A 21,358-nucleotide genomic window follows, 5' to 3' on the forward strand; every position below is an offset into this window, starting at 1 on the left:
TCATATTTACGCGTGGGTTGTACCTTATCACAAGTTCAAGGATTTGGAATCTTATCTGGATTCTTATCTGGGATAGATTATGTTGTTTTTCCAGCCAATGTCTGGCTACTGCAGAGTTCAAGTTTGGGTTCCTGATGTACGACCTGTGCTCATTCCACCTGAGCTTAGCTGACCTCTTTACTTGCCTGATGTAATACAGTCCGCAGGGGCATTTAATTGTGTAGATGATGTTCAGGGTATGGCACGTGGCATAATCTCTTAATTTAATCGTTTCTCCTGTTCAGCAATGGTTAATTGTGTTCCCTTTGTTGATGTACCCGCAGTTACTGCAGTGGAGGCAGGGGAATGTTCCTTTCTGAATGGTACTAGGTCGTTGTATGGGAGGTCTGGTAGAAACCAGTTGGTCTCTAAAGTTCCTGCTTCTCTGGTAGGTAAACACAGGAGATTCCTTGAAGAGATGTTTCACTCTGAGATCACACGTTAGGGTTCTCCAATTCGTCTTGATGATATTTTTGATTCTATTGCTTTGGGTTGAATATTTCTAGACATACACTAGTGGTGGTGTGGTTGTTTTTTCCCTCTGTGTAAGTAGATCCTTACGTTGTATACTCACTTTTAGAAGCAGCTGCTTGCACTTCTTGCTTCAACATCTGCTGTGTATTTTTTAGGAACAAGTGTGGATTTGGCTAACCTGATGCCAACACCAGAGAGGAGTTGCAGAGTTACCTGACCGTAAAACAGCTGATGGGAGCTGGTTTCTTTAATATCAGAAAAGACTAGCTTGGCTCTGAAGCGCCTGATGTTTCTTTGTACAGACAAAGGGAATTCTGGGAAGTGTAGTACCCAGTTTCCCATACTAACAGTGCTTTGTCTCTCTGCAGGATTACATGTGAGGAAGTGGAAATTCTCCAAAGTAAATGTCTCAGAGCACGATACACACACAATCTACCCAAAATGAAATGCATCAGAGCACGAATAAAAGCAATTTACAGCAAGGTAGTTGCCTCAGAGCTAAATGAAATAATAAACATTCCAACAATGGTCTAATTCAAGTGTGGATTTGGCTAACCTGATGCCAACACCAGAGATGAGTTGTGCACAATTACCTGGCCATAAAACAGAAATATTGCCTTTGGAGCATGCAGCAGACCAGTTTGTCAGAGGATGTGCTCGGAGCCTTTCATTTCCGCTCAGCAGCTCTGCACTTGCGTTTCAGAGAGGCCAGGTCGGAGTCATACCAGGTGTACTTGGAAGCAGGCTTCATGCGGATCCTCATGACAGGAGCAAAGATGTCGTTAGTGTTGGAGATGGGGAGTTGAAGGTTAGTAACGGCTGTGTCAGAGTGAGAGTCAGGAGTTGGAGGGGGATGAAGCAGCAACTGACACTCACTTCATAGGTCTAATGATAGAGAAGGAGACTGGCAGTGCAGGCAGGGGCTGAGCCGGAGGACCCAGGCAGTCCAGGTGAGAAGGCAGGAGAGCATGATCAGACCATGAGAGAAGAGTAGTGAGAGGGTTGTTGATGGGGATGTCAGCCGAGATGAGAGCATCCAAGGTATGTCTGGCTGAGTGCGTTGGACCGGAGGGAAGAATGGAGAGGGAAAGAGAGTCACAGAGGTTGCAGAAGAGTCCGGAGGCCGCATAAGGGGAGTCAAGGTGAATATTGAAGTCTCTGAGGAGGAGAAGCTTGAAGCAGGAGGACAGGAGAGTGGAGGTGAGGTCAGACCACTCTGAGAGGAAGAGGGAGACCGGGCCAGGGGGCCTGTAGATGGTGGCCAGAGTCAGCGAGAGGATAGGAGAGACACCAAGCCTGCAGATGAGGCATCCAAAGGAAGAGTAGGACTGAGTGGGTATGATAGTAGCAGGGACCAATTCAGTGAAAATCAGAGCCACTCCACCCCCGGACATGTTAGGCCTGGGCTTGGAGAGGATTGTGCAGCCTTCTGTGAGGAGAGTGTCAAAACTTGTGACAGAGCTGGCCGTGAACCATGTCTGGGTGAGAGCGAGGACGTCAAGATCGAGATCTTCAAGGAGATGGCAGATGTCAGAGGAATGTTTGATGGCAGAGTGAGAGTTGAGGGTAGCTAAGTGGAGAAGGTTGCCACTTCCGAAGGTTTTCTGAGGAGGGGTACAGGAATGTGGTACACCCGTCAGTGATGGCCGAGGGACCAGAGGGGTTGCAGAAGGAGGAGTATCAGGAGAAGGGAGGAAGTTGATGAGAGACGGAAGACGCCTATCAAGAAGGAGGCGATCGGGCTGAGAACCCTGGACCATGACAGTTCCATTTAGGTAGACATTAATGATGGCCTTAGAGGAAAGGAGGTGTGCCAAGAGTAATTCCCGAGTGCCACCATTAATGGGAGAGGAAGAGAAAGGGGAGAGCACTGAGACCATGTGGGGAATCCAAAGGTTCGCAGAGGGAACGACAAAGAGAATGTCGGTGACAGTCTGCTTGGAAGAAGCGGTGACATAGGTGTCAGTGATGGGCAAGTCTGGATTGGAGATTGGGAGATACTTCTTGAACATTTCCATTCCAGACTTCGAAAAACAGATAGGATAGGTGATAGAATAGAAGTTAGAGAAAACAGGGGAGATTGAACGCACCATGGAGGGAGAGCGTGGAGAGAAAGAGGGGTAGGGAGAGAAAAAGAACCTGCAGTGCACAACACACAGCAAGAGCAACAATCTAGAATCAAGTGTCCGGGATAAAGGGAAAAAGCCTGTGTCCTTTGATTAAAGAATCTTTTTTATCGAAATAAAAGTTTAAGTTTGATTCCATCACATGAACACAACACTGTGGGTTGAAATGTATTTTTACAGAGACTGAAAGAATACTGAGTGATAAAAATTCTTTTTGATATCAAATTGTTTGTGTGCAAGCCACACAAGAGGTCCTTCCAATTCCTTGGGATTGTACACCCAAGAACAATTTGCAGATTGTTCTTCTATCCCTCAGTGCAAGATGGATTTTTTGGCAACAGGACCGCATAACATACAAATAGTGTATACTATACAACAGAATAATTGTCAGTAATTTTGTGGTACCCGCCCTATCAGAGGATTGTTTTGCTGTGCTTGTTAATGCCTTTGATTAGGGGGTTTCAAATGGCTTAAACAATTTTTCTCAAACAGTGTGGAATGTATTGAGAAAGGACCACTGCATGCTTAACAACAAAGGATCCCAAGGGCAAATTGATGGAAACATTCCTGGACTCCTTGAGTGAAAGAAATATCAAGAGACAAACATGTATCTAGAATCCATGGACACCGGTTAGGGTCTGGAGAATGTTTAATCATCTTCACCTGCTACAAAACATCCTGAGGTCATTGGTGACTCAAACCTCGTTGCCCCAATAAAACCAAATGGTGGTACTCACCCAATGTAGTCTTCATAAATGCACTCAGAGGGCATTGGTGGTACTCAGATATCTTCCCTTTTCCAACAAAAAACTGATGGTATTGGTGGTGCTTAACCAACTTCCCCATTCATCAACATGGGGGGAATAGCCTGCACTGAAGCAACATTTTCAACATCATCAGAGTGTATTAGTGACCCAAAACCACCTTCACCTTCTTGAACATAGGACATGGTTAGTACTGAACTGCCATACACTTCAATAATATGTGAGGTGTTGAGAACGCGTTAACCTTCTTCACCAAAATCTATGCGTGGATGGTACTCACCCAGCAAGGTTAACCAACATTGCCCTGTTCAACTTAATCTGCAGTGGGCTACAACAACAAAACTAAACTGAACTCACTTAGGCCTTTTGAAGGGTGAATTCTGAAATCCCCCAACATTCTCTTAAAAACACAGTGAATGTACAGCATGGATCATGCTAGGGAAAAGGAACACAAATCCTGCAGCTTGGGTACCAGCCTCGCTAGGCTATAGCCTCTAATGGGATGCTGGGTCTGATCACCAGTAGGCCTTAGCAGCACGGAGCAGTGCTCTATAATGGGTGACCTTTCGAGGCCAAATGATTGTCCATCATCCTTGCAGTATGAACACACTTCCTGCGGTGAATGGAAAGCAGGATCTGGTAGCCACTTGTTACCATATTCCACACTGCAATGACTGCAGCATCACCGACAGGCACGGGTAGAAGCCAAACCACTAAGGGAGCCGCCTCTTCCTCAAAACAGTCCGTTTCACATGCATGCCCCCTCCCATGTTACTCCAGTAGAAGGAAGATTAACATTATTCAATCACATACGGTAGGGTGGGGGGATTTCTACAGACAAATGGGTAATAAGTACAATAAGGGAGGCAGTGATTATTCATAGAATGTGTGGGAACACCACATAACCTCCAGCTGCACAACAGAAAGATGCCCAAAGAACATCTCCTCCTACTTCTGGAGAGAGGAGCAATGGAGCCAGTCCCAAAACACAGGTATCTATCCTCTTTATTTCCTTGTACCCAAAAAAGACAAAACCAAAGGGGCCAGTGCTAGATCTGCACACTACAAAAAAATTGTGAAACCACAAAGATCCACAGGACCATGAGAGGTCAATCCACTCTTAAGAAAGGTGGACTACATGACAACACTGGAAATACAAGATGCCTGCTTTCATATTTCAATGATGCCAGGCCGCCACAAGTACCTTGGATTTAAGGAGGACTCAAGTCACTTTTAGTTCAAGGTGCTTCCTTCTGAGATTGTGTCGGCCCCTTGTGTATTCACAAAGGTACTTGAGGTAGTGACAGCATATCTGCATCATGAAAACATAAAGGTGAGGTACACCTCTACCTAGATGAGTGGCTCATAACAACGGAAAAGGTTCTGTGTTGTGTTAAGAGAATACTAAAAAGATATATCAATCTCCGTTACCAGCTGGGTTTCTCCATCAACAAACAGAAACGTAGCCTCATTCCAAGCCAATCCAAAATGCTTTTAGGCGCCATCTTGGATACAAGGAGAGCAGTGTATTATCCCTCTCAGGAAAGAGTACTTGCTCGTCAGGTGCAACTACCTTGTTATCATGCTGGTCATTAATAAAATGTAGGAAAGGTAATGAGACAGCAGGGCATGATGGCATCATGGCTGTTCCTCATCCCGATTGCATGTCTGACTGTGTGCCCAGTCCAGCAGTCGTTCACACGTCAATGATCAGAAGTATCAGGCGAATGGGCCGATCTAGTGGTAGTGTCTCAAAAGTTGGCAAGAACACCAAAGTAGTGGACAGGCACGTGCATGTTAAAAGAGAAGCCTTTCATGAACCCGCCAGTGCAAGTGAACATTACAACAGATGTGGTGTAGGCCAGGTAGGGGGGCACACTGCCAGGGCACAAGGCAGATGGGCAATCAACACGGCACATAAACATATTGAAACTGCAAGCAATAAAGATGGCGCTGCACACGTTTCAAAAGCTTTTTACAAGCGAGAGGTCCTCATCAACACCGACAACACAACAGCCATGTTTTACATAAACAAACAGGGGGCGCAACACACCCGAGAGCATTGTGATTTGTCACACTTTTTGCACAGAAAGTTCATTACTGGGTTAGCAACGCCTGTCATACTTCCCCCACACGAATTCCTGCGCAGTCAACTATTTGCATGATTCCCTTTGCTACAGACTATCCCGCCTGCCTTCCCGCAGACTGTCTTTATTCCTGTGAGGAATGGGGTGCCAGGGGTGCCAGTGGATACTTAAGGGGCCATTGTAAAAGGTATGCTAATTGCCTGCACAGGACCACTAACGCTTGAACCTACGTGTTGATGGTCTCTGGTATGTAATTTTCAACACTCACAAAGCGGAGTGCAAAAGTGAAGAGTAAATAAAGGCAAAATAGCTTTTACTTTTCTTTACTTCGAGTCTTGTAAGTCAACTTTTTATTTCGTGTGTGTATGTGTGTAACTACAAGACGACAAACTAGCTGCGGTAGATGTAAACACGTACAGCAGTTTTCCCTGGACCTTTGTAGTAGTCTTTCCATCAGTGATACTGAAAATTGCCATCTTGGACCTCGCGTGAGAAGTTGCCCCTTAAACGATGCACCTCATGGGGTAAACATCTCAAAGGAGTTCAGAGTGAGGACCTTTGCCTATCAGACTCTTTTCTGCACCTGGATCTCAGTGTCAGCAATATTCTGTCCAGGCCATTAGGCATCAGGCCATTGGATGTTGCTGGTTCTGGCTGCTACGCCTTCCACCTTGACCTTTATCCACATGGTGTTGTGTGCATGCTCTGTCCGTGTAGAGTAGCGTATGCATCCTAGGAAAGCACAGATCTTGACATCTGTGTTAATAGAGCCCAACCCCAACCAGCACAAGCCAACTGCATCTTCAACACACCCAGGATCTATGCCCTCCCTGACAATTTCATATTGTGGACACACAATTCAGAAACCAAGCAAGGAGACAACGGCGGGGAGGGCGCAAGCCAGGCAGCATGACAGGCAATCACACCACATTCCAATCCTATCAACTTCACAATGGGGATTTGTATACCTCGTGAGGTGGGGGGGAGTATTTTTCATGTACTACCATAGGGGGGCAGTTATAAGGCATCTGTTGCATTATGGGGGCACTCTGATCCTGCCCTTTGTATACACTGTTTCATGAGAGAAATGAATTGTCAATACTGTAGACCTTTGTTTTGACAATGCCTGATCTTCATGCATGTCTCAGCATTTCCTTATGGGCAGAGCCGTGTCTGCCAACACTGCCACCTTCCTCTTTTACTTTGTGTGAACAGGTAGGTGACACCAAATGTCTTGCAGTGAGTCATGTCCTACCCTGTGTCTTCTTCTGTAGGATGATACGGATGTGAAGATCGACTGCATGAATGGGGACAAACTTCCGAACGCCAAGATCTGCAACATCAGTTTTCCGTTCTTCAGATCCAAAGCCCGGGTAAGACATTCAAGTCATTTGGCGGAGTCATCCATCGCCAATGAGCAGCACCGTGCAGGATGTTGGCTATCACCGTGCCGCAAGAGTTGAACGTTAATCTCTCAGTGCTGAGATGGTTACATATCAACGTCTCCACGTATTCGGAGGGTTGGGTATTATGATACTATGAGTACACTAAGGGTCAAATATCATCCTCTCTGAGTATAGCAATGGTACTACACCATCATCGCCAAGTATACTCATGCTGCTATATCTGTGTATTTAAGTATTAGACATCATTATCTTTGCATGCAACAATGTTTGAACATCATCAACTCTGCAAGAGTCTGTCTTGGCTAAAGGATCAATAGACTCGGAATCAAGAAATAGAGTTTAGATTCATTTTACAACACAAAAAGGCCCAGGGTTTGGGTTTGACTTGGTAAACAAATGTGGGGTTTAAAAGAAATGAAAAACGGAGCAGTTCCAGGTTGCTTGAAGGCCATAGTCTGACAGCCCAACCCTAACTTCCCGGGGGCACTACCTCCTTGCGGTCAAATAAAGGATGATTACCGTCCGTGTCCCTAACACTTCTTTCTTGACTGGGTTGTTTCTTTCAGCTGTCATTGTTGGGAATCATACCAAAACGTCAATCACATACTGGCGACATATCCATTACTGCGCCTTTGCACCGTACACACATTCTGACTCCAATTACATTGAATAAGTGTGGGGGTGTCCAACTCCCCTTCTTCAATGTAATGGTCTTGGGAGTTGCAGGGGTGAGCCCCGCTTCCATTACATGGATATCGGGGGACCATAAAGAAAAAAATAAAGTGTAAACAAAAAGAAAAAGGGCCCTCGTTAGTGGAAGGGAACTGACGCTGCAGGGATGGAGTAGAGTCGACGGCACACAGATAAGTGTGCTTCCAAAAAGGTAAGTAGGTAAGTAGGCAGGGGGGAAGCAGGAAGGGGGATGTGGGGAACAAGTGATCTATGTGATCACTGAGCCTCGCCGTAATGGAAGTCAGCATTTTCTTAGTCAACATGTTCGGCGGTGCAGTGATCATTGTTGTAGTCACGATGCTGAGCTTTCTAAGTGGTCCTCACTTCCTACGGCTTGGTCTTTAGATAACTAGATGAGGTTTTGCTCGCTATTCCTGGATCTGGGGAGACTCAGGTGTGAGTTCCAGGATACGGGCGGCAACCTTTTCCAGGGTCGTTGACAGCACAAACTAGTTAGGTATTCCTTCTGCATGACCTCTCTAGACCTATTCTCAACCTCCGACTCTAGCTCATTCTCTTTCTTATTTCCTCTCTCCTTCTCCTCGATGCCCCATAGTGACTGGGCCCTCTTATGGCTCCTATTTGCTTCTCCTCTTCTACCCTGGGTTATTCTGTTCTATCATCTCTCTGTACTCTATCCCACTTTTGTCTTTGGTCTTTACTTATTTTCACTCCCCACTCATCCTCCTTTCCTCGCCATTCTTTACTGCTCTCACCAGATCTTTTTGCTCTTCTTTACCTCCTCCAGGCTTTACTCCTCTCTTCCACTTTCCTTCATCTCTTGTCACCTCTACAGGTCTGTGCTTTTTTCTGCCTCCTACGCCCTTGTCTCTCCTCTCTAGATTGTTCCATCCTTTCCCCCCTACTCCCCTCATCAGGTCATTCAGCTCCTTCCTCTCTCCTTCCACGCTCTCCTTCCTCCCCTCACTCCTGCCACTATGCCTCTGCCTGCCTTCTGGTCACTCCTCTCTCCACGCCTTGCGCACCCTTCCTCTTGGCCTCGTATTACCACTGCCTTCCAAAACCACACCCAGCTTTGATTGGAACCAGTTTGTATGGTAGGGCTGAACCATCTCGCGGTTCTGTGAATAGAAGACCGGGCCTGGCTGTGGTGTGGGCAACGCAAAGTAATTGGTTGTACCTCGCCTGTTTTATGTTGATCTGCACTTCGCAGCACGGCTCCACTGAGCAAGGAACATCCATCATCTTGCCGCTCGTAACCCTAGGGATTGCCTCCTTCGTGGGTGGCAGCTAGCCGACCTAGCGCCTCCCCTTTTGCACGAGTAGACGTCCCTAAAGCTGCCTGTCCATTGAAGAGGTGTGTGACAGGTCTTCAGACATAACACCATTATTGAATCCTTGGTGGTTGCACATATGGCAAGACCAACTCTGTTGATTCGCTCGAGGTGTCCTGCTGATGCAGGCTTATTTTCTTGTGTACAGGGTCACTGACAAACATAACTTGGCAAATGATGTTCAATGCATGTCCGTGCTCCTTCGGGCTTTCGTTCTGGTAAGGGGTCCTCCCACAGACCTTGATAAACAGTGGGGTTTTGGGCAGGTAGGGTTTTCATTCAAGGCTTTCCTGGCATACCTAGCAGGTGATAGGACACAGGGGAAGAGTCAGGTTGACAGACTCAACATATTCCCACTGGCTCTAGAGCCCCCCGTAAAGGGAATGGATGGTGTTTCTTATCTTGCGGACTGTAGATGTCAGGGGACCTGGTTATTGGAAAAGTGCGACTTGGGGGTTGTTTTCTTCTTCTCCTCTCCGAAATGCATTTCACTCATCCCTTAGGTTTTAGTGGAGAGAGATTTCTTCCTGGAGTGATGATGTGCTGGGGAGGAATACTTACACGTGCGCGTCACTCCGGGAGCCTGGCCAAAGGAGAGGGAACATACACATGCAATAAAGAGGCTCACAAGTGCCTTGGGCTGGGTGTTTGCAGAAAGAAGGAGTGCGAGAGGTTTTGGGGCGAGCTGAAGAGCGGAGGGTGTTGGAGGGCGTTAGAGAGAGAAGAACGAGGGAGCCAAAAGACGTTGGAAACAGGAGCAAAGAGAAGGGGTGAAGGAGGAGGAGTTGGAGGAGGCTTGTAGCGTTTAGGGCAACATAAAATAACTGAATGAAGAGGTGGTAAAAACAGGTGATGAGCAAGACCGGAGCAATATATGTGTTAGGAGCGAGGTTTATAGGAGTGAAGAGGTAGAATATCAGTACGGCGAAGCAGAAAGTAATGCTTGGCAAGAGCTAAGAGGTTGGAGAAGGTTTAAGCCAGAACCCTAAATCTTACAGGAAGAGAAATTGGTGAACCCTGAGACTTGAAGGGGCAGAACACAGACGGATGGGGGAATAAGTATGTGGCAAGGCATTGAGGAGGTGCAGCAGAGTAGGAGGAAGAAGAAAAGAGAGCTGGGACTAGAGCAAAAGACCATAAGAATGAGTAAGTTGCAAGCTGTTGAGGAGGAAAGCAAGAGTGCGCTGGCCGGCAGCAGTGCCAGGACCATTAAACGGGGGAGGTGGTCAGGGCCCTAGAATTAAGGCAACACACATCTGTGGTGTGATTTAGTTATAGCCTAATGTATCCGATTTCCAAAAAGCAGGAGAACAAACAACCTGTTTTTGGAAAAACCACTGTGGTTGAGGGCAAAGTTGGTTATCAAGAAACAAGGCTGTGGAGGAAGACAGCAAGGATACGATGAAGTTCTAGCTATCCCTTCCTCCTATCCACATCTCAGCCTATGAAGCGCTGGTGTAACGCCTATCAAAAAGGGGATAGGATAAGAAGATAAACTACTTACTTCTATCAATTGTAAAACATCCAGCCTTGTTTGAATAGTGCCCATCAACCACTCTCTACCACTATGTGCATGTATTGGAAGAGACAAATAGCCATGCAGCAAATCAGTGCATCAATGGTTTTGGGTACAAACATCCACTGGGTTATTCATGACCTACCAGGAGCTCAACGGAACCGCTCAAGCAGCACACAGGGCCCAACAGGAGCCACTGTCCCCACAAGACAGTCAAGCATCACGTACCAGGACCCCACAGGGGGCTGCAGATCGCATCCAATAGACCCACGGGTCGAAACACGTGTCGGCTGACAACCAGGGGACATTATTGCCCCAAATGCACTAGATGCATATCAACTGTATGAAGAACTAACCCATCACTAGCACAAATAAAGCGAAAATTGTATCGCAATAACCACTGTGTTAGAACCTTTCTTGGAACCAATTAAGCAAGATAGCCAGGAGAACACTCTCCTTTCCTACTCAACAATTGGGGTACTGGCTAAACCCCAAAACGCTCCTGTGATCTTGCGACTTATGTATCTTACGAATATGCTTAAATAACAATAGAGCTTAGCACGGTTGCTTCCAAACCTAGAGCCAACCACAATTCTATTACCTACTTTTCTTGTTTGCTCTATGTACTAGATACCATAAGTGCAACTTATTGAGCAAATTGCATTGCTACTTTCACATATTGAAAAGTGTTAAAGTTATTTGTTCACCAGTTTTTGGGTGATAGACAATGTTGTTTGTAGTATTGTCAACGATTCCCACAATGTACACACAGATATGCACTTTTCTAACTTGATTGAATTGTGGGTTGTTGGGAAATATTTGACTGTTCCATTTTCACTAATAAATTCCATAAATTGGTACTGCATTGGTAAAGAAATGTTGGTGGATTTTCACATGTCACAGACCCATCTTATTTGTCCCAATATCATATTACATTTTATTTTATTTCTAAGGCATGATCTCACAATATGTACATCTGGAAACCCAGACATCCGGGCATTGGTACGCCATTTGAACGCCAAAGAGGTCTTTAATGAGTACCATTAAATCTGTAATAACAGCTATTATGGAAGTTCTTAGAAGTGGGAGGAATCTGGAATGAAGCAACATATTAAAAACACTAAAAAAAACTTTTAGATACATAAGCAAGGCAGAGCTAGATAATCTTAGGTGGAGGAATTGCACGTGCTACACAGGTATGGTCGATACAACCGCTATTAAGGAGCTAGGAGGCAGGAAATGGGAACATGGTCAAGTTTCAGCATTCAGTAAATTAATCAGCATGCAATCTTTGAAGGAAGGGCCGCTCTAGCCAGGAAAAGAATGAACTTATTTCAGTCCTCATAGCTACTAAGTGTAGTGGTCACTGCACTGGGGAATTGTGAAGAGGCAAGCGATGAAAGTACTACAGGTCACATGAAAGACACATGCAAGCTGTCCAGCAGGCTGGAGCTCAATGCATACCCTGAGAAGCTTGGTCCGATTACCGCGTCTGTTCTGAGCACCAGCACTTTAACATGGCCATGGCTCATGTCTTCTCTGCATAATGACTGCCATGTTTCTATGATGTTTGTACTGAGCAAGTGTGGCTAGGAGAATGGCATATGTGAAGCAACGGGGCTCCGCTGCTGCTGCTCCTTCAAAAGCACCTGCTGAATGTGGCCAGGAACATAATCAAGCTCTACCCCGCCACCAGGCTCCTCGCCTGGCCTTCACCGGGCCACAATAACTCTGGTAGTATAACTCAACTGAACCAAACCAAACTGAACCACAAAAGATAACATAAAAAGCACAACTCACAGAGGACGGGAGGGGTCAGCATGGAGGGGATCAAATCACCTCACTGCGCCCCTTGGCCCAGATCGAAAAGGGCTGCACAATTCCACTGCCCCTAAGAGGCTCCCATGAACTGGGGCATTCCACATCAAGAGTTGCTCCAAGCTAGAATGGGAAGGAATGCAAGACATCATCTCCACAGACAAGTTATGCAATACATGGCCTATGGTCTTTACAGCTTTTCCAAAATACCCTGGATTCTTTGTCTCATGTAAGGGGCCAGGGGGGGAGGGGGGGGTGAGTCTTCTCAATATCGGTGTCAGAATATGAAACTGCACCCTTGAAGAAGTAAGATATACACAACTCATTTCTTCTATGTGCCCTCTCCCTGATCCTATTCTTCGTCGTAATGGTTCTTACTTTTGGCGGCCCCTTGAGGGAATAATTAACACATGATTTATCTGCTGTAATGTTCTTTTGGATGGATAACATGATTCCTCCCAGAGGTTCCTCATCTTATGAAATCTGCTTCGGCTGCACTCATGTCCGGACCCCTTAGTGGCACCATACAGCTCTGAGTCCACGGTGTCAACGCTCTTCAGTGTTGTCTCTGCCCAGAAGGAACATCATCCACATACATACTGGAAGCAGCCGGCGGAATTTTCTACCATTTTGACCTGCCACACATTAAAAACAGAGACATTTCAAAAACTCCATCTGAGGACTTAGATAGTGGGGTAGGAGTGTGGGTACTGGCTAAACCACGCTAAGCCAGTACCCAGATGCCAGTACACAGATTCCTCATGCTAAACTGCATGAGGAATCTGTGGAAGGAATCAATATCATAGCCATCAGAAAAAACATTACCGCAAGAAAGTAATGTGTCCTCTAACTAATGCATGCCTCCCACAGATTCTTCATGCAGCTCATGGAAGACCACCCAAGTCATTTCAGAAAAGGGAGATGGGAGCAGTCCATGATTTATGGAACCAGGACATTTTGGGGTACCAATATGCCCACTCTGGCTTCTTCCCCAGCCAGGGAGTCCAAGTGGTAATGTTTATTAAATGGATGCAGTCAAGCCTAAGTGGCAGCCTGACAAATGTCTGTATGAGGAACACCCCTCTACAAGGCAGCAGCTGCAGCTTGCCCCCTGCTGGAATGTGCTCGCAATCCTTTACGCATTTCCTTAGGAGCCAGTTCATAACAAGTCTTTATATGTTATATATGCACTGATTCATGGATTCTTTGCGCCGAATAAAACGGGATTTGTGCGCCATTCTGCCTGTAAATCCCGGTTTAACAAATGGGGATTTGCGGGCAGAATGGCGCACAAATCCTGTTTTTTTCGGCGCAAAGAATCCATGAATTACCCCCATAATCTTATGCTATGAAGCTTTTATACTACACCATTCACCAACATAGTGGTCTAGACGGTCTAATTGTGCTAGCACCTTGTCTGAAAGTATTGCGTATCATGGCCCCGTCAGGATAAACATAGCATAGTCTGCGGAGGAAGAAGAAAGGAAAATAGGGCAGAAAGCGGGGGCAGGGAGAAGCAGGAATAGGAGAAGGATACATTGGGAAGATACAATGGGGGTGTGGTAGAGGGAATAGGACTGTGTAAGTAGGGGTGTGTGTCCAATGGCAGACAGAAAGCAGATCTAGAAAGAGGCAAAATAAGAAAGCTCGGGGTAACAGGTATTTTCTAGTGATGGCATATTCTGGTGCAATGGAAGAAGTGCTAGAATTAGTGGAAGGATGGTTGATTGATGGCCCCAAGATGTGCTCTGGAAGCCCTTGAAGGGTGGAGGCCAGAATTTTCAGGTAGATATTTTATTTGGTCATCACCTGCAGATCCTAGGTATATGATCAGGGAATGCTAAGCCAACTGTCAGAAGTGACTATGCCAAGGATAGGCTGGGTAAAAAGGTGACTACAGGGAATCACAATGTGGGAAGAGGAACAGGGAGTATAAGGCAGCAGAAACTACCGTATAAAAGGCATACGTGCAAGGCCTCTCCAGGAGGGTGAAATGGCTAATGAAATCTGTGGGAGATGTGGAGCTGATGAATTGGTATATTTTAACTGCTGCACAAACTTAACTCCACAATTATGATAGTCCGAATGACTCAGGGAAACAAGTATTCCTCATATATACAACAATATGCTAACAAACATCAAAGTCACAAGATGTGAAATGAAGCCAAGAGTGCAAATAAGTCATGAAATTCATGAACAGTGCACAAATGTTTATGCAATGTAAAGAAGACACCCGCAGCCATTATGTAAACAAAACAACTGGGTGAGATTCATTTATCCCCCGAAACCTGGAGCATACCAGTAAAGTCAATGGTTATCTTTTAGCGGCCATAATGTAAACATAAGAACTCAGTGAGACTTGTTGACCCCCTGGCACATACCAATTAAGTCAACGGTTCTCTCGTAGCGTCCATATTGTAAACATAAGAACTGGGTGAGACTTGCTGATCCCCCAAAACCTGGTGCATACCAATTAAGTGAGCAGTTATCTCTTAGCGGCCATAATGTAAGCATAAGAACTGGGTGAGACTCACTGATCCCCCGAAGCTGGCGCATACCAATTAAGTCAACATTTATCGCTTAGCGACCATAATGTAAACATAAGAACTGGGTGAGACTCGTTGATCCCCCAAAACCAGGCGCATACCAGTTAAGTCAATGGTTATCTCTTAGCGACCGTAATGTAAACATATGAACGGGGTGAGACTTGTTGATCTCTTGGAGCATACCAATTAAGTCAACGGTTCTCTGCTAGTGGCCATGATGTAAACATAAGAACTTGGTGAGACTTGTTGACCCCTTGGCACATACCAATTAAGTCAACAGTTCTCTCCTAAAATAATAGGTCTTAGGACAGTGCAGTTGTAAATTCAAAAGGTCCACACAAGAGGATTCATTTCAGAACATGGTGCGGAAGAACGAAATCCATGTGATTTTATGTATGTACGTGATCTACATCTCCTCTTCACATATGGTCTAAGTATGGTTTGCATTTTCAAACTCAACATCAAATTCCCTATGAGAATATAGCTTCTGTGACACTTTTCTTCGAAGTTGACATTTTTTTTAAATAAATATCGCTGCCTGCTCGTTTATAATGCAAAATTGAAACTTCACCAAGTCACATCTTTATGGTATCATTCCTTGTTGTTATACTCTTCTGATAGTGAGGGGCTACTTTTGAATTTCTTAAATGCCATTATATAGAGGTTAATGTGCTGTTTATGTTCTGTTGTGTTATTTTACTGAGCTTTTAATGCAAATTTTGAACATCATTGAATTGAACTTTTAAGGCGTAATTTATTCATTGGTATACTTCGCTGAAATTGAGGTGGCACTTTTGGACCTTTAAAATTACATCTTTTAGTGATGCATGTGCTATTTATGTTATGCAATTATGTTAGTCACTTTCAGTGCATATTTTTAACCTCACCAAATCGTGCTTTTACGCTGTACTTGCTCACTGTTATGCTATGCTCATAGTGAAGGGCTGCATTTAGACCTCTAAAATGTCATGTTATAATGAGAGTTTGCACAATCTGTGGGGAACCTCTTTCCAGGCACTTTAAAGGGGCAGTAACACCTGACATAAAACTGTGGCTAGCCCCTACATTCTGTAATGTGCATTGTGGGTTGGGCTAAGGGATCCTCGCGACCCCAGTCCCAACAACACATCATGATTGGCAGCACCTGGTGTGAGGAATTGCCAGCTGGCAAGGGTGCAAAGCCCTGTTTTTTTATTTGTATTGAGTAATGGAATGATGCAGATAGTTCCATCTAAGGAAGGGTGATCTGCTGATCAGATTCCCCTTGCGCCAGCTCCATGCCAAAAGCATAGTGTGTATCTGTGACCTGCTGCATCAGTATCCTGTTTCGCAGCTCCTGCTCTATCGGTGACATCGACCAGGTGCAGAGGTCACAGATGCTATGTGACAGCGGCAGTGACAGAAAAGACTCTGCCGCGCAGGGGCGGCATTTAAGAGATGCACACCTGTACCCAATTGACGGTAATCATAAATAATCCATGATGGTGGCAGGATAATCTCTGAAATAAGGCTATGTCTGAGTTTAGGCATAGTCCATGGCACTACTTATGATCACAGCCACCACATTCCAATTGATATCGCACAGGTGTCAGCTCCTGTGAGTCAGCTCTGTTGTGGAAGGTGATATGTATTCTCGTCAGCCGGGTGTAGCCCACCAAATGGCAGGAGAGGAGCCTAGAGGGCTGGACCTCCTCTTTGATCTCTTTGTGATGGCATTTAGCACTACCCACCCGAGACAGCCAGACAGCAGGCACCTATCCTGGGCTCAGGCATCAAAGGAGTTCACCCATTCAAAAGAAGTATCCTCACACCATGGTGCTGCAACTCAGAAGGCCTTTGTCCTCAGGAAGAAGGGCGGCACAGGATTACGATAGACAGTAGGGCTCTGGTCAATGGAAGAAGGCTTCCACCATGTTGAATCTCACTGTTCCTCTCTCTATTTCCTGTCCCCCCACTCCCTCCGGAGCAAAGCACTTTACTTTGGGTGTGACATCGGAAGGCCAAAGTCCACTCCATTCACAAGCAGGGATTGGACCACTAAAGCAGGCTAGCTATGGTCCAATCACCTGGGGACTCTTGCCTTTTTTCGTCAGATTCACTCAGATCCTCTTGGATCCTTTATGGATGCAGATTTGCTCTGAAGATCTCACTTGACTTCCTTTGTGAGAGTTACACTCTCCAAGGCCCTCAGCCTGAGGCGAGGAAGGAATCATCCAAGACAAAAGGAAGCTCTGTCCCTACCACTCCCAGGGCACATCACGAGTGACCTCTGCTGTGGATCAGGACCTGTTACTCTGCACCAAAATCTCCTCAGCTGGGAGAGCAGATCAAGTATATAATTTGTGGCTAGTGAATTGCCTACCATCCCTGGAACTATGCTCAGAGTGCTACTTTCTCCAGTCTGCTGCACCTTCTCTGTTATTTCTTTGAGGTGGAGTTTTATTCAATATTTTCTATGCGTTCTACGTGCAGATGGTGTGTTTGATTAAAGTATATATATTTTCATAGAACCTTGATTGAACATTCTCTTTATTTTGGACTGTGACACAGTGTTGTTTGAGTTCCTGCTGGTTCACCGTCACACCCCTCTTAAGAGCATAGCCTTCCCTCGGCCCACGCTACCACAAATGGCAAAGGAGGTATATCTCTAAACTGTCCCTGTTTTACCTTTATGATTGCGTTGTGTTTTGGTTTGTAGAAGTGTGAGGACTGAGATGGCCATTTTAACCGTGCACATCGTTGTACTTCTGAGGAGCAGAATCCAATTTGTCACACCTGGGCCCCTGTGCCACTTCAACCATCATGTCAAGAGCTGGGCAGGGAGTCTCATCACATATCTCTCCACCTTCCTTTGGGTGTCTTCTGAAGCTGCTGGGGGAAACTAGCTTGGAATTTAGGAGTCACATGAGATCTTGGGGCCATTCTAACACTCTAATGGCCCATCCTACCTGATCCTTCTCTCCTTCCTTTCTGTCACTTCCTTCCAGGATTCACAATTTCATCTTGTTGCATATGTTTTCTATTGCCCTTATGGAAACAATATGCTGAATTCTCATGGTCGGTACTATGTATGTTGTTTCCTAGGAGTCCCGTTATGACCACCACATCTACCTTGACTGTCTTAGTTCGAAAAAAGTGTAATGGGGTTTTGGGGTAGATTTTGTGTCCCCAGGTATACAGGTTACCAGGACCAACCAGTTTGGTATTATTTCGTCAAGGTATATCTGGTCTGACATTATTGCTCTCTTCCGGCTCCCAAAATCCAGTAGAAACCCATGGTTGACCTAACAGCTGGATGGGGCAATAATGTCTCTGCCTGGTTCCTCTTTGGGTGAGCATATCTTTTTCTTTCCTACCTTTCTCAAGTTCTGGATCTTACCACCAGTTGTCTTCTCTAAGATCAGGTTTCCGATACTGATATCCCTTTGTTTGGGTGAGGTAGCATGAGTCTAAGGTCTTGCTATGTGCCCTAGCTCCCCACAGGCAAAACAGTGAACCAGTGGCTCCTCCGCTGGCAAGGGACTTGATTCATTTGTGTCAGGGTGCACTGAACTTTGGAGCAGTAGACTGGGATGACTTTCTCCTTTGATCGAAACGTAGTGACTTGCTTGTTGTGTTCCCTGTTTTCCCCAAGGCTCTCGATTTGGTAGGGTAAGCATGGGTTTCTGAGATGTCGCCTCAGCCAGGACTAGTTTCTTCTTGGCACTTTGGAGGCACCGCAAAGCGAGGGTGCTCATGATTGGCATCTTATTAAACTCTAATTAATAGATACATTGCTGAGCCCACTGAAAACCAATACCGGTTTGAATAGTTTTTCCAAACAGGGCTGATGAAGTTGTCTCATTGGGCGCTGTAAGTAGGTTGGGAGACAGTTCAAGAACTGCTCCATTATGAGATGAAACTTCACCACCATCTATAGATTGCAAATCCATTTTTCTAAGAGGAATGATATTTATTATACCATTTGCTGCAGGGTCTCATGCAATTTCAACTATAGACCTATGCTTTTTGTAGCTTGTGTATGGTGGGGTGACATCCTCCTGTGGCCTCATGTCCAGAATGATAGTCATCAGTGATCCCAATTCCAGATATTGGGTGCAAGCCCACTTTTCAACAAGGGCCTCGGGATTCCGAACAATGCTACTTTGTTTCCCTCCTTTCCTTTGATGTGTTAAACACTCACTGTACCATGTACTCAGTGCGCATGTACAACTATATAGATGATAATTGCTCTGGGAAAATGTCATTATCTAGCATCTGGTTGATTCGTCGATTTTCAAAATGTAGTAGGGGTGTACAGCTTCAGGGCAAGGAGTATATATGGAAAATGCGAGTGGATTATATTGAGATATCCATCTCGAATGCATGTAGGTTGATGATCTATGTAAAACCTTGTACAAAAAGACTCCTATTTTCCAATGTTCTTTTTCTAAATGAAAATATTCATGAAACTTCTCCAAATTTAGAATAACTTACGGATCTGGCCGGATTGTATATTTGGTGAACTTTCGCGTGGACAGAGCGAAAAGTTACAAAGAAAAACTTGTTTTCCATGTTCCAATGTAACGTGTCACTACTGCAGCTATATGTATATGTGTACTTATATATACCACAAATACACACACTGGGGGAAAATAAGTGAAATAAGTTAAGCAAACTACCTATAAAGAGTTAAAGTCAACAAACATTAGGAACACCAACGTTGCGGGTTAACCTACTATTAGAAATTAAACATACAATACACATTACATTTTGAATTGTTAGTGTGTTAATATTGATTTGTGTTTGGTTTGAATATTGCATTTGCTTGTGCACTTGTGTATACCTAGCATAGACAATATTTGGTGTGAAATATACTATGAAGATGTTACTAAGAGAAGATGTTTGTTGCATCTTCGTGTGGAGTGGCACCAACCTAGGCAGATTAACAAGGGGTTCCTGGGAGTCCCTCTGCCAGACATTAGTCCTGGTTGCAAGAGACTTACCCAGAGTCTTTAGCTCACTATCTTTCACAGAGAAGAAATATCCCAAACATAACAGTCTTGGTCCTGCCCTGGGGCAGTCCAGCATCGAAATGCTAGGCAATTCTCCTCTGAACAAGAGTACCAACAGCATCCCCAGACACGTGTTTCGGTCTGGTTGGACCTCATCAGTAGGGAGGAGCTATGCCTCTCTAAGTATGGGACACACACATGAACCACTCCAGAGCCAGGCTTGTAGATAAGTTGAGTTTCTTTATTGTTACAGTTCATAGTAGGAAAGTAGGCAGGAGTGCAGGTAGTGTGCTTCCTCATCCACTGGCTCTCTCCCTGCCTCTCCCGAACAGTCAATCCTGGAACCCTCATGCTCCCTCCATTCCAGGCCTCACTCCAACACTCCAAGCTCCACTGCTCCCAAACACATAACACACAGTTCACCTAGCCCGATGTACACTGGGTGCTAAAGCAGAGTTAGGCGCTAGGCTACAACACATCTCCCTCCTTAAAATAAAATAAAAATAAAACTATCCATGTGTGTATAAGGAAAATTACCATCTAGGAAACCATTACACCTTCTGTCCTGTCTCCCCTCAGGACCTCAGGGCTGCCACCCCCAAGCACCACCTGCTCTCTGTGAGCAATCAACATCTAACTCACATAACCCATCTGTACAAAAACCTTTCTCTTTCTGTAAGGGCCTGCCACACCAAAACCCTGGACCTGCCACGTCCCTGCACATCCTCACCCCAGTGCAGGACACCCCAGTCTCTGTAGTGCGAGGACTATTATTTAAATTGTAATGTAGGTTTTTAGAATGGAGTGTATGTTTGCCATGAATCTTGGCCTGTTGTTGCTATATGTTGTAAAGATATACCTACTTGCTGATCTTACTTGTTGACTTGTTATTTCTGAGATCAAGTTAGGGCATCCAACAATGTTGCTTTTAATTTGTTTATTGTTTAGCAATAGGTTCAACCTTAACTTTGGAATTCCTAGCCTTTAATAGATAGTAGTAACCTTTTGTTTAAAATGTTGATTTTTAGTTTTTTAAGAGAACATTGTTTGATTTGTGTGTGTGTGTCACATTTACAGATTTGTGTTGTGTGTAGTGAATCATCCTGCATGTTTTGCTGTGTACTTTTCATTTTGCAGCATATGTGTCTATTGATTTTGTCCCTGCAACCCTACTGTGCACTACTGCACCCCTGCCTTTTGTTGGGTGCAGCAGATCGTCTTGTGTGTTACTGAATACCTTTAATGTCCCTGTATATTCCAAATTTATTGTGGCCCTCCGACCCTGCAGCGCATTTACTTTGGCTGCACTTCATGCTACTTGCAGTGGATCATCTTGTATGTTTTGTGGACTATTTTCTCAATTCACAATATACTTTTCATTACATTTTCTCCCTCCGAACCTGCTGTGCATGACAGAATAGTTGTGTATGTATGTGTTTTGGGAGTTAAGGATGTTGTTGTGTATTTTGCAGTTTATTTCTCATTGAGTGTTTTCCCTCTGTGACCTCTATTCATGCACAGATATATCAAGATATATCTGTATTTCAATTTTGATTTAAAA

At 45.0% G+C, this 21,358-nt stretch overlaps 1 protein-coding gene across 2 annotated transcripts in view; it reads left to right on the plus strand.

The window, feature by feature from the left end:
* The window catches only part of ITGA11 (integrin subunit alpha 11), a 664,683-nt gene that overhangs the window by 555,344 nt on the left and 87,981 nt on the right, over nucleotides 1–21,358 (plus strand). For both annotated transcript variants that reach the window (XM_069624240.1, XM_069624241.1), the window contains one exon: nucleotides 6,765–6,863. In XM_069624240.1, coding sequence (XP_069480341.1) covers nucleotides 6,765–6,863 — 99 coding nt within the window. The remainder of the gene's footprint in view (nucleotides 1–6,764; nucleotides 6,864–21,358) is intronic.

The sequence above is a fragment of the Ambystoma mexicanum genome, chromosome 11 (assembly GCF_040938575.1).
Source record: "Ambystoma mexicanum isolate Mex_15411 chromosome 11, UKY_AmexF1_1, whole genome shotgun sequence".
Classification (NCBI taxonomy): Eukaryota; Metazoa; Chordata; class Amphibia; order Caudata; family Ambystomatidae; genus Ambystoma; species Ambystoma mexicanum.